Source organism: Delphinus delphis, chromosome 11, assembly GCF_949987515.2.
Source record: "Delphinus delphis chromosome 11, mDelDel1.2, whole genome shotgun sequence".
In the NCBI taxonomy this organism is placed as follows: Eukaryota; Metazoa; Chordata; class Mammalia; order Artiodactyla; family Delphinidae; genus Delphinus; species Delphinus delphis.
This window is the reverse complement of record NC_082693.1, coordinates 63,705,474-63,719,857: the sequence shown is the minus strand read 5'-3', so window position 1 is coordinate 63,719,857 and position 14,384 is coordinate 63,705,474. Positions and strand designations below refer to the sequence as shown.

General features: G+C 34.7%; 1 protein-coding gene across 2 annotated transcripts in view; it reads left to right on the top strand.

Annotated features, from left to right (window-relative positions):
• PPP1R12A (protein phosphatase 1 regulatory subunit 12A) overlaps positions 1–13,525 on the top strand; it is a 149,685-nt gene extending 136,160 nt beyond the window's left edge. For both annotated transcript variants that reach the window (XM_060025304.1, XM_060025303.1), the window contains 3 exons: positions 5,237–5,284; positions 8,254–8,304; positions 11,075–13,525. In XM_060025304.1, coding sequence (XP_059881287.1) covers positions 5,237–5,284; positions 8,254–8,304; positions 11,075–11,161 — 186 coding nt within the window. In that variant the 3' untranslated portion in view covers positions 11,162–13,525. The remainder of the gene's footprint in view (positions 1–5,236; positions 5,285–8,253; positions 8,305–11,074) is intronic.
• Positions 13,526–14,384: the final 859 nt, after the last annotated feature.

The window sequence follows — 14,384 nt, the reverse complement described above, 5'->3', positions numbered from 1 at the left end:
TGTGGTACATGAAGGATTTTAAATGCTTATTTCCAACATACCAAATGTAGCAAGGCAAAGCATCTATCTATACGGAATCTTCTTAAAGCCATAAAATTTTGTATAATAATTTTTATTCATTATGAATGTTTCCTGTTTAATAAAAAAAACCTTTTTAATAATTTGACATAATAATTTGTTTAATAATTTGACATAATAATTCTGGAAGAAGATAATTTTAGTCATAACTCCTTTTACCTTCCTTCTGTGCAACAACCTAGTAGAGATAATTTTAGACAAGAAAACTAGGACAGCCAAGCAGAACTCACAGCCTTGTACATATGATCTAGGATGTGTATGATCTAAGAATTGTTTCCCAAGCTCTTTTTTCATAAAACACTAGTTCTGGGAGATAGTTCTGGCACATTCCCTCTTCCTTCTCTTGCCCCCCTTCAAAACAAAAAAAAGAAGAGGAAAGAGCTTTGTGATCCAAGAAACTGAGAAATACTATATGTTCTATATCTTGGAGATTTTACAGGGTTTATTTATATGTTAAAGGCTCTAACGAGTCCTGTAATTTTTTTTTTTTTTTTTTTTTTTGCGGTACACGGGCCTCTCACTGTTGTGGCCTCTTCCGTTGCGGAGCACAGGCTCCAGATGCACAGGCTCAGTGGCCATGGCTCACGGGCCCAGCCACTCCACAGCATGTGGGATGTGGGATCTTCCCGGACCGGGGCACGAACCCGTGTCCCCTGCATTGGCAGGCGGACTCTCAACCACTGCGCCACCAGGGAAGCCCGAGTCCTGTAATTTTTAAGGAAACAAACTCGTTTAATTTTAACATAAGACTTTCTAGCATAAACACATTTCTGCACTAAACTTTTAGAATCCAGTTTGAAAACACTGATCTAAAATGGCGTCCTCAGTTCTGTAAATGAGACTGCATACTTTCTGTGACCATTCTTTTATACTCATCTTTCTCATAATTTTTAAAATTACTTCTCTATGTTGAACTTACACTTATTACCAGGTCCTTTTTTGTTGTTAACCACTATTACATTGTGAAGCAATTGTCTATGTACAGTGGAGACTGTGCTAAATTTGCAGGTATCATGCTAACCTTGTGAGGCTATGAAGACTCAGATTCCATCAGGTAATGAGGGTTTACTATGAAGATACACAGTGAAGTACAGAACAAGAACACGTTTCATAGTGAGGTGTCATAAAAACTTGGACTGTCACACAAGTTTAAACTTGCCGTCTTACACTTAGGCTTCATGGTAAACTGGAACGTCGTCATTCTTCCGGTTGCATTAGTAGCTTAGTGAGCCGCTGCAAAATATTATAACTAGTTCCCTGAAAATAGTTTCAGCTCTAGAGATTTGGTCATAATATTTTCTAAATAAAAGTGTCCACTGCTCCCTACTGTAGTATTCTGTCTTATGGTGATTCAGCTAATCTGTGTTTCCACTGCTTACTGCCATCTCTATGTTTCTCTGCTTTTCTACCTACTCTCTTGTCATCTAATTCTTCCTATTTGTTTCTCATTCAAACTCTAGAAGAGAGGGGAACTGATAGAATTAGCCAGTTATCATCAACGTGAAGCAGTCCTGTTAGTGCCCATGGACCTATTAGTGACCATTTCATAGGACACTGGACAACTATTGCAAGCTTCCTTTGGGTCAGGTACCAATTTCTGATCCCATTGACTGTCACCAGAGAAATAAGTCACTGCATTAAAGAGTATGACAGCTTCTGCCTTAGCAGGCATTCTAAGTATCATGCCCAGTATACTGAATTAATAATAGGAGGGGTAATTAGAGTATGAGATATTGAGTAAATATTCAAAGTTAGTATCTTACACTATGTAAATGTCATTTGAAAAATTTAGGGATATATGTAAAAGTAAAACTGATAGGACATTAAACTTTCTGTTCAATTTTAGAGTTACTTATCCTGAGCATTTAATCTCTGTGAATCTACTGTGAATCTTTCCACCTGATGTTTTGGGGTTTTTTTTTAACATTTCTTTTGTAACTGTTCATGAATATACATAGTAGTGGCAATTTTGATAGTCACGTGGAATTTTTCCAAGGGAACGATCATCCTGTTAGGAATTAATCTTGGGAATTCCCTGGTGGTCCAGTTGTTAGGCCTCCGTGCTTTCACTGCCGTGGGCCCAGATTCAATCCCTGGTTGGGGAACTAAGATCCACTAAGATCGTGCAAAAGGCGCAGCACAGCCAAAAGAATTAAAGTTGAAGTTCAGGTCTGTGTGATAGTATTTAGCCAAGGACTCTAGAATCCTTGAATCCTGCCTTAACCCAGCCACCCTACTCCCTGTACAGTCTCCAAGGGAGGGAAATAGGTTAATTTACCAGAAACCAGTTGATGAATAATGATTTTGTCAAATGTCAATTCACCAGGTTTACCAATTGTTATTTTAACAGCTTTAACTAGAATATTTACCAAAAATATTAACTAAAGTTGGGCTTCCTTGGTGTCGCAGTGGTTAAGAATCCACCTGCCAATGCAGAGGACACAGGTTTGAGCCCTGGTCCGGGAAGATCCCACATGCTGCAGAACAGCGAAGCCCGTGAGCCACAACTACTGAGCCTGCATGCCCACCTAGAGCCCGTGATCCGCAACAAGAGAAGCCACCGCGATGAGAAGCCCACGCACCACAACGAAGAGTAGTCCTTGCTCGCCTCAACTAGAGAAAGCCCGCAAGCAGCACTGAAGACCCAATGCAGCCAAAAATAAAAACAGTAAATAAAATTAATTAATTAATTAAAAATAAAATAAAAACATCAAAAGTATATCAGAATTAGCTGAAAGTCTCATCTTTTTAAAAATTTATTTATTTTTGGCTGTGTTGGGTCTTCGTTGCTGCTCACAGGCTTTCTCTAGTTGCGGTGAGTGGGAGCTGCTCTTCGCTGCAGTGCACGGGCTTCTCATCGCGGTGGTTTCTCGTTGCAGAGCGCGGGCTCTAGGTCGTGGGCTTCAGTAGCTGTGGCATGCAGGCTCAGTAGTTGTGGTACATAGGCTTAGTTGCTTCGCAGCATGTGGGATCTTCCCAGACTAGGGCTCGAACCTGTGTCCCCTGCCTTGCAGGTGGATTCTTAACCACTGTACCATCAGGGAAATCCCTGAAAGTCTCATCTTATTTGAAATTCTGAATTTGATTTCTAACAGTAAGCAATGGGAATACATTAACTTCTATTTTTCCAGGAAGAGTAAGCACAAAAAACAAAATCATTTAAAACAGCAGATTAGGAATTCCCTGGCAGTCCAGTGGTTAGGGCTCCATGCTTTCATTGCTGAGGCCATGGGTTCAATTCCTGGTTGGGGAACTAAGATCCTGCAACCTGTGCAGTGTGGGGAAAAAAAAAATTAAAATAAATTAAACAAGTTAGATGGCCATGATTTAGATCTTTATTTATATACTATAACGTTAAAAAAGAAATTGTGCAAAAAAGGGTCAAAAAGTAACTTGGTTTACAAGCCCTGATGATACAAAAATATGAATGTTGAAAGGGTTGACAGAAGAGAAAATTATATAAAGAAATGTTTGTTTTGTTTATTTATTTTATTTATTTATTTATTTTTGGCTGAGTTGAGTCTTCGTTGCTGCACATGGGCTTTCTCTAGTTGCGGAGGATACTCTTCGTTGTGGTGCACGGGTTTCTCATTGCGTTGGCTTCTCTTGTTGCAGAGCATGGGCTCTAGGTGCACGGGCTTCAGTAGTTGTGGTGCACGGGCTTAGTTGCTCCGCGGCATGTGAGATCTTCCCAGACCAGGGATCGAACCCATGTCCCCTGAATTGGCAGGTGGATTCTTAACCTCTGCGCCACCAGGGAAGTCCCCTAAAGAAATGGTTTTTATTTAATTAATTATTTATTTTTTAATAAATTTATTTATTTATTTGGCTGCTTTGGGTCTTTGTTGCTGTGTGCAGGCTTTCTCTGGTTGTGGCAAGCGGGGGGCTACTCTTCATTGCAGTGTGCGGGCTTCTCATTACGGTGGCTTCTCTTGTTGTGGAGCACAGGCTCTAGGCGTGAGGGCTTCAGTAGTTGTGGCACTTGGGCTTAGTTGCTGCACGGTACGTGGTACTTTCCCAGACCAGGGCTTGAACCCGTGTCCCCTGCATTGGCAGGCAGATTCTTAACCACTGTGCCACCAGGGAAGTCCCAAGAAATGTCTTTTAAATCACCAAAGTAAACAGTGAAGTTGTGCTTAATCAGTGATGAACCATATATGTGTATGTAGAGAGAGTTTTTTAAAGTATATTTTGTGGTTAATGATCATAGCAGAGCATTCTTATTAAGTAGTTGTCAAAAACCATGTTTGGTAAATTTTTTAAATTGGTTATTCAGCAGATTGGCTTCTAGGGAATGAGCCTTTTGATGAATTCATTTTCAGCAAATAGACCAGGAATCCCAAGGGAGATGTATGAACAGAGGTCAATGTAAATGAGAACTAAGCACTTGTTTTTTAACTGGTCCTGTGCTCAATACCCATATATGCACAGCTCTCTGGTATTGAGTGCAGCATGTGGCTTAAAACCCCAAGGGCCCTTTTCATCCCCCAGATCTCAGTGTTTATCAACTTTAGTTGATTGTATAGTACAAGAAGCAGAAACAAATGAGACCTGACCTTACCAGAAGAAAAGTTATATGGCTAGGATTTCTTATAAGTGACAGTGGATATGAACCTTCTTACCAATTTTGGAACATGGATGATTGGGGGAAAAAACTCTAGAGAAGGAGTGAGCAAAACTAAGGTAGCTGTGAAAGAGGACCAAAAGGCCAGTTTACTAGTCTGACTGCATGAATACAGTCACACAACCTGGTCCAAAGTACATTTCAGTCAAGGTCGTGGACTCTGAGCACTAAGGTTACCCACTCTTCCTGGTGTAGGAAAAGAGAGAGCTTGAAGATCGGAGGGAAAACTAGGATATTTTTGGCTTTGCTCCATAGTACTCACCCATCCTTACTCTCAGCTCAGCTGTAAAGACCCGAGGAAAACCGATACATAAACGATGAGAACTGTGGAGACCATTGTATTCCTAAGCATTCCTCTAACTCTTTATTATTTCAGTAGAAATCCTGTTTTCTCTGTTCTTTGCTTACACCTGTGTATTACTCCTGAATAGTGTGATTTCTTTGAATACCAGTAGAGGAGAGTTACTGTGGTCCTCTCCCTTTCCCCATCTTTATTGCAGTTACATCTCTTTTATATTTCTTACTTCCTTGCAGAGACAAGAAAGATTTGCTGATAGGTCACTACTGGAAATGGAAAAAAGGGTAAGTGTCCATCTTACTGAATAAGTAATCAATTTCCCCCTTTGTTTTTTATATAAGCAATGGTAGGTTTTTTGGTTTTCTTTAGTTTTGTTTTTATAGATGGTAGTTTTAATTAGTTTAAATTAATATTCAATAATTTGATTATGAATGTTTTCTAGCTTATCTTCTCTATAGAGTCTTATGGGGTGAAATTACCTTGTTAAATTTAATTTACCATGTTATTCTTTTAATGTACAAAAAAATCTTGCCTTAATTATGAAATATACACATTGTGATAGTGAATCTGATATTTTTAAAATGCCATTTATCTCTCTTTGATTTTCTGTGGTGATATACTTAAAACACTTTAATCATCTATACATTTAGTTTAATTCTTTACAAAATTAAAATACTTCCATTCTTAAAGTTTTTAAAGATCTGGGGACCAAATTTTCAAATTCTTTTTAAAGCTAATTTAACAATATTTTATTTAATTTTGAGTTTAAATATTTAACTTAAGTAGGCTCTTCTAAAACAAACAAAAAAAAGATTACAAGAAAATCCTTTTACCATTTTATGTCTTTCTGCAATTTTTTATCTGGCCGTGATATATTCACTTGTATTTTTCTCCTTTTATTATTATTATTGCCCAGGGATTTGGCAGTGGGCATAAGAAAAACTCCACAAGTTTAGTCTGAGCAGTTGAAGATCTATAAATGATCAAAAGTTAATGGAAAAATTAACTCAAAGAGTACCTGTAGTACAGCTGAGCAGTGGCTAGATTTTCAAGGTTTCAGCCAGAGAAGAAATTACATACTGTGGAGCTCTGATCTCTAGATCGAAGAATAAATAGTCAAGAGCACTTGATATGAGAATATTTTCTTCCATTCCATTTTAAAAATTTACCTTGTTGACCCCAAAAAAGGAGAGAAATGATAAAAATACCAAATATATAAACATAACAGTTAATGTCTATGTCATTTACTAAATTGTAACGTATAATAACTCCTAGTTTTATTATGATTTCATGAGGTTTTAAAAATCGTTGTTCTGGGCCATTTAAAAAACTATTGATCTAACTTATAATTGCTAAAAATTTGGAATCACTTATTTTATTAAATTTAATGTTGATTATTATACCACAGTATAACTTACTGAATTTTACATCCAAGATATGTGAAACAGTAAAGAAATGTTTTCAGTTCTCTTTTATCCATACTAATAGTTGAGATGAAAGACATAGATAACCATATACTTAATCAAAATATTATTTATTTTTGAGATAGTCACATTTTTAAGAATATTTTATTTTTGTGAAAGTAATGTATTTATTACAAAAATTTTAACAAAAGATGAAAATAAAATCTCCCTATCATGTAGAGATAAGTGACAGTTTAATGTTTATCTTTTTTTTTTCATCTAGGCTTATACACCTACAATATATACATGTTCATATTCTGACATTCTCACCTGACCTCCTCTTTCTGCCTGTCAAATGCAGATAAATTATGAAGTAGCTAATCTACTTTCAGTTTAACAGACATTGGTAATCCTAGTATTAATAATAACTGCCAACTTTTATTCAGCACTCTTTTACATACCAGGCAGGCACTGAATTAAGCACTTTATATGCATTTTTTTTCTCTTAACCATATTTTTAAATGGTAATGTTTATTTGTTAAATATAAGAAATTTCCTGCAACTTTACAGTTGTCAGTTTGGCAGTGAGGCAGTTCAGTATAATGCTCTTGTCTTGCTTTACCACTACATAGTTAAAATCTTGAAGGCACATAATAAAATTGAGAATGATGGGGTTGTTACCTGTCAGTTGGAGGAAATAATGCTGTTGCTGATATTTCACAAAGTTATGAGGATCAAATATAATATTATATGTCCTAATATTTTGAGAAGTGCAGTGGTTTTATGAATGTGTCATGGATGTATTGTTAAATAGGAGAAAGGTCTGTTTATCAAAAGTAACATTTTTGTCTGTGTAATAATGTTTAAACATGCTAATAGTAGAATAACACAGTACTTATAAGACTATGGGTAGGATTTCATCTATTTTTTAAAATCACATACTCTAAAAACGTTAACATTTACAGTAAATGTACTGCTTTACTAAATATCAACATTAATTATTAATCTGGGAAAGAATGTCTTAGAAATAGTTTCAGTGTGATTAAACTAAATTTAAATGGTTTGTATCTGAAAGGTGACCGGCAAGAGTCAGTATCTTCTGGGCGGTATGACCTAACCAAAGTTTTAAGCACATTAATTACTGCTGCTTGCTTTTTGCATAACACCTTAGAATGCTTATTATTTAAGGGAGAATAAAACTGTACACTGCAGTAATATACTGTATGTTGCCTTTGCCTATCACTCTTTGAAACAAGGTAGTTTAAAATAAATGCTACAGTTGCTTCTTCATTAGATTCACTGCATTAATGCTATGTAGAGTATCAAACTAAATACAAAGCTATAAAGTCAATTGGACAAATAATGACTAGTTAACATCGTGGGTGGAGGAGATGAACATTTCTTAGATCCTTTTGAAATTTAAAGTACAGATATTTTAGGCACGTTTGCTTCTTGCTTTTCTGCTTTTTATCACTATAGAGTAATTGCATCTTTGTGTGAGTTTCTTTTTTTTTTTCTTTTCTATTCAATCCTCAGTCTTGAGTATTGGTTTACTCTATCCCTAACCTAAGTTTTATGTGAACTAAAAACAGTTTAAACGTGTTATGTAGCATCTTACCAGAAAGTCAAAGCTTTAAAGAAAGAGCTTACAGGAAGTAACAAAATAATGATCCTCATATTTATTTCTCTCAAATTTTGGAAAGCTCTTTACACATCACTGGCATCGCATCTTTTTCTACACTGCTCCTGATTTAATTTTTTATTCTAAAGTGTCACTATTTCACAATTTAGAAGAAAATTTAAGAATATAGTACTTATATCATTAACATTAGTACCTTAAATTCACCTAGGAACGAAGAGCTCTAGAAAGAAGAATATCTGAAATGGAAGAAGAGCTCAAAGTAAGTAAATCATGCTGCAGTATAAACTCAAATTTTACAGTACCATTACAGATACTATGTTTACATTAATTGTTCTTAAAGCTGCTTATACAGTTTGTGAGTTATCTATATCTTGTGCTTTTCTTTCTTCCTAAATCCAGGTTTTAGGTGAGCTAGAAAAGTATTTAAAACCCAAATCTTTTTGTTAATCAGTTTTCATGGCACTTTTGATGTTCAGGTATAGAATAAATTGGACAATAATGACTATAAGATTTGGGATTTATCATTTATTTGTTGCAGTTTAAATACTCTGTTCCTTGGAGAATAACTGGTGAGGAGGGATCACTATAGAAATGTTCTCTTTTGAAAATAAAGGACATTAGGGGCTTCCCTGGTGGCGCAGTGGTTGAGAGTCCGCCTGCCGATGCAGGGGACACAGGTTCGTGCCCCGGTCCGGGAAGATCCCATATGCCGCAGAGCGGCTAGGCCCGTGAGCCTGTGCTGATGAGCCTGCGCTTCTGGAGCCTGTGCTCCGCAACGGGAGAGGCCACAACAGTGAGAGGCTCACGTACCGCGAAAAAAAATAATAATAATAAAATAATAAATAAATAAAAATAAAGGACATTAGAGTAGTGGACAGTCAGAGGTACAGTTTATCAAACTCTGCATCACCTGTGAAAATAAGTTCATTTTGAATATTGGAAGGTACAGTCTTCTCAGGAAAAAAAAAGAATGACATAGTTAATTGATTACCTCTTATTACATTGTCTTGCATAAAATATCTATCACATTATGAATTAATGGACTAATGCATAGGAAATTATGCCCATAGAATTAGAATTTCAAGATTTAAATGTTTTTCTATTGAATTATTTAGTTTCTTATTAAAACATTATTGAATGGCTTTGGAGAAAATGTTTTTGGATTTTGTTTGCCTGTGTATTTTGTTTGATAAGGAATTTTAGAACTACACTGTTTACTTTTGCAAATTTCATGGAATATTCTTTTAAGACTCTTAATTTTTTTCTTCTTACATTTGTTATCTGTGATTCTTTATGTTTTCATTGTACTCTTTTCCACTTTCTTATTTTTTATTTTCTATTTCTTTATGTTCTGATTCCTGCAGAATCTGCACCAAATAAAGCAAATTCAAACTCTGAGAGAATTAAATGAGCGACTGCTGACTGAGAATAGGGCCTTGACAAGAGTGGTAGCCAAGCGCTCAGGGTTCTGTAGGCAACTGCAGTCTGTGAATCTATAATTTATAGTTTCATCATTTCTTCTTAGTAGAGCCAGGCAGGTGTTTTTGTATTAGTAAGCGTGTCTTGAGCTCACTTTTACAAATTAATGCCATTGTGTCTGGAGCTTATCATATAACTGTTTAATTATGCATGGCTTCTCAGAATGTTAGAAAGTGTCACTAATTGTGTATTGTGACTGATAAACTGCAGTAAACTGAGGGAATGATCGAGGCATTTAGATAAAAGACTTGTCTGCACTTTTGCAAAGCTAATGCACATTTTGGCTCTACGAATATTTTAGCACTTAAAAATATGGCTGTTTAAAACTCTTTACTAGAAAGAAAATGGAACATGTATTTTACATGTAATTAATATATGTTGAAGCCGAAGATTAAACATGAATTATCTGCTTTTCAAAATAATGTCATTTTCAGTCAGAACCATCTTCGTTAATATTCACGTAGTTCTCTATTAACAGCGGTATCCTAATAAACTTATTAGTTATCCTAATAAACTTCAGATTACTGTATTTTATATCCCTGCATTCTGAGCACAGGTAAGAATTGATTGGTTCCACATAATATTAAACTCTTCATAAAGATTTTGCTTAAGGTAATTTTGCAAGTAGTTTTACTTTTATCTAATTTGATAACCTAGTACATTTTGAAAGCTGAGGAAAGAGACCTAAATATCTTGGAAAGTATATTTTAATGTCTAAAATATAAGCTATTCCATTTCCAAGCAAATCTGGCAGAGCACATGTGATTTAAATCATTCTTAGTAGAAAATCCAATTAACTTATAATAATTCCACCCCCTCCTTCAGTTTGTCTGTAAAACAAAAACTAGTTTTGTTTTCAGGATGTAAGGGTGTGTTTTTCTATTTACTCCAAATACTACTTATATTTTTCTATGCTTGAATATTTTTATAAATTCAGACTTACTACTTTGGCTTATAAATTATTTTATACTATTCTAATGATAGTAATAATTGCTTTGTTACCATTTAATTGAGCACTTATCTTGGATCAGACATTGTACTAGGCACTTAAACTTAGTACAAGGTAAATCATTTAAGGAATTTTAATAAGTTAGAACAAGTCTAATTCCCTCAAAACTTCCCTAAATAAGCTGGTTTTCTTGTGGAATAACAGTATGGTTTGAGGTCTGACATAAATAAAGCAAAAGGCCTTAATTTAGGCTGACAGGAACTCTTAAAGGAATTCCCTTTAAGAGCCTATCCTAACAAAAATAGGCTTCCTTTCCTTGGCTGCTCTAATACGGTGTGCTCGTGACTCATAATGTCAAGTGATTTAGTACATTTCAATTGATAACTTTGGGAGAATAAACCTTTCATTTCATCATTTATTAAACTAATTAGCTTCACAAATGGGGGGGGGGTTCTTCCTGATACATGTTTTAGTCACTAGAAATATATATAACTGACAAAGCTTGTTCATGTGTCTTGTGGTAAAAATATAACATTTATTAAGAATCATATTTTATCTTTTTATTGAATTAAAACTTTCTCTTCTGTTTTTCCTCTCATAGATGTTACCAGACTTAAAAGCAGACAACCAGAGGCTAAAGGATGAAAATGGGGCCTTGATCAGAGTTATAAGCAAACTTTCCAAATAAAAAAAGAAAAAGCAGCAAGTAATTGGAATTGCACATATTAGTAACCCAGTGGACCATAATTGACAGTCACTGGAAGCCTGGGAAGAATCCTTGGAGACTGTCATTTTTGGATATCCTGCCAAATGCCCTCTTATCTAGGAGTTTTGTTTTGTTTAATTTTCTGGTGTTTTTCTTTTTTTTTTTTTTTTTTTTTTTTTTCCTTGTATCAAGACCATTGTTTCATGTTAATGCAGCTGCTGAGAAGATTTTTTTTTTATGACTGAGAAAACTTGTTTACAGCTCCAGCATATAAGGAAAGTGTTCAAGGCCAGATATGCCTCAGATATTTAACCAGTAAGCCTTAGTTGTACATAAATACTTTTGTGTCAACAAAAACTCAGCTCTCACAGAAGACAGTTATTCAGCATTTTTTGATGTGCCACAGTTTCCAGTTTTTCGATATTTAATTTTTTTTTTTTTTTTTTTTGCTTTTCATCTGAGTTTGGGTTTGTATTTTTTCCTTCTAACTCTTCATGTGGCAGACCCTTCTCCTGTCTCACAGCTTTCTCATTTACAGAAAAGAACGCTTGCTCTTCTGAGATCATTGTCATATATTAGGCTAATGCTGTGTTGTCCCCCACCTGGAACTGAATTGCTTGGTGGAACATTTGCTTTCACTGTTTGTGCAATATGCATTTATTCCTTATATGAATGCTTTAAAGTCAGTTGAGATTAGATTCTTTTAAGTCCTGTTTTCTGCCTTCATTGGTCACTTTTGTTTTGTTTGTTTTTTATTATTGTAGTATAAGATGTTAGATTCTTTAATCTTCACATTCATTTTAGCAGGTACTGAGTGATGCTGTATATATAAATAAGTGTATTGTTTTGATTTTTAGACCACCACATGGCATGCTTGACTGTTTTCTTATTTCAAATGTCTGTTAATGCAAAGTAGGCTACTCCATAATAGTGTTAAAAACAAAATTTGCTAACAATGTGATATAAAGACTTTTAAAATAACACGTTTATGTGGAGCCCTATCTTTACAAAAGTTTTCTACTGTAAAATGCTTTTACTTTTATTTGCAGTTTTCATTTGATAGTATTCAACCATAATTAAAGTTCCATAAGGTAATTACTTCACATTTCACATACCTGTATTTATCTGAGTGCTGTCTATAACTGTTGTGCTAGCCAAAGTAATGCTATGAAATCATTTGCAGACTTAACGTGAGTTCGTGTTAAATGCACTGTTATTGCCATGTGAAGAGGCATTGACTTTGATACCACCATCATGTTCAGACCATTTTATACATTTCAGTGGCCTTTTTTTAAAAAAAAGCAAAACCAAGTACATATGAAGATGGCTTTTATTTGGACAAATAGCTTTTATATTTTCATTAAACCATGCAAAAAATACTCTATCTTTCTGGCACATAACTGTCTCCTTAACCACTGAACAGTTCAGCCATTTGAATAAATTGTACATTGTAAAGCTTATAGTAGCTAATTGTATTATTGATTGTATTGTATACTATATTAAATGTGAATTTGTACCCCCTTCATTTTAAAAGGTCATTGTGTTCTACTGCCTATTTTAGATTACTTTGGGGTTGGGAAAAGGTGTTTTGGTAAGCAGGATTTTAAGTCCTCTCTTTCTTGATTGGTTTTATGAAGATATAAGGTTATGCTCTTACTACCAAGCTCAGGATTCTTGATTTTTAAAGGTACAAGGATAGTTGTGGGAATTTTATTTTTGGTTATATTTGAACTGTATGAATGGTTGGTCTGAATATAAAGAATTTCCATGGTCTTATGTGGACGTAAAATATACAGATAATTGGTCAGTTTGAGTGACTGCAACATGTTCTGGTTGCACAACAGTTAGGCATGCTAAGGATTATATTTGTGAAGTTTGGATGCCTGTGAAGAATGATTAAATACATGTTTCTAATATTTTAGTGTTTTGTATTTAGGTTATTTATTCTTTGTATCTAAAACTGAACAGCTACTGTGCTATATTGATTTTATTGGTAGTATTGAGCAGACCTTGTTTCTGCATGAAACTAGTTGCAAAACCCACTATTTTGGAAAAAAAATGTATTTTGACATATACAAATAAAATGAATAAAACTATTTTAAATGTGTGAACTTTTACTGAAGACGTTTAAAACTTTGTTCTGAGATATTTAAATTCTGCATGGGTATTTTTTCACTAATTGCTTTACTTGGATTCCAATTGGAATAATTTTTGAAATTGTAATATTGTGATAATTTGCACAACATTGTACATGCACATCTGTAAATGCAATCTTAATTGCCATATTTATGCAATCTGTGTATCAATTTGGACAAATGTTTATATATTTTACATAAAGCTGTCTGTGTGCAGAATCTGAGAACTAGTTTTTTTATGATAATAAGTGGGTAAAAAATAATGATAAAAGTGAGTTTCAAGATAGTAGCTTTGTAGCAAAAGATTTCATTTACCTAAGTATTTTGTGGCTTCCAAATTAAACCTATGCTTTTTTGTAGTTGCAAACATAGGCTTGGGAATACGTATACGGATAATATTCCATTGAATAGTAAAATAGTAAAATAGTAGATCATTCTCCAACCTAGATTTGTCCAAGTTTCAACCCCCATCTACTACACATCTGTAAGTAGATAAGAGGCATTTCTGATTTGGGAACTTCGGTAAAAGACTTGTAGTAAGCCTGTGTCTCTTGTTTCTACTTCCAGTACTTTCCCTGTGCATGCTCACAGAATGATAGATATTACTGTTCTTTGTCCTCCATACAGAAAATTTCACATGCAAATACTTCAAACCAAATGCAAAGATAGAATTATCTAGGAGAGTATTCATACGGATTATGAATTATAATCCATAATGGATTAGTAGATATTCACTAATCCATTAGGCTATTTTATTCTTTTGCTTAAAGGTTTATTACCACTTAGTCTTTCCTGGCTAATCTGAAACAGTCATGACTCCCAGTGTCAGCACTCACTGAGTGTTTTTGTAAGAAGAAAATATCCAGAGGTCAAATTGTCTCCAAACTAGGGCAATGTATTTCCCGTAGGAAATAACAGCCTTGTAGGTTGTCCTTCACTTTGTAAATATAAGCAGAAAACAGAGCAAACTCTGTTAACAGTTATTAACAATCCATTAGCCATATCTTGCTAGAGAAAACCTTTGGTTGAAAAGATGAAAGCTGACTGATAAGCAGTCTCTTCTGTGATGT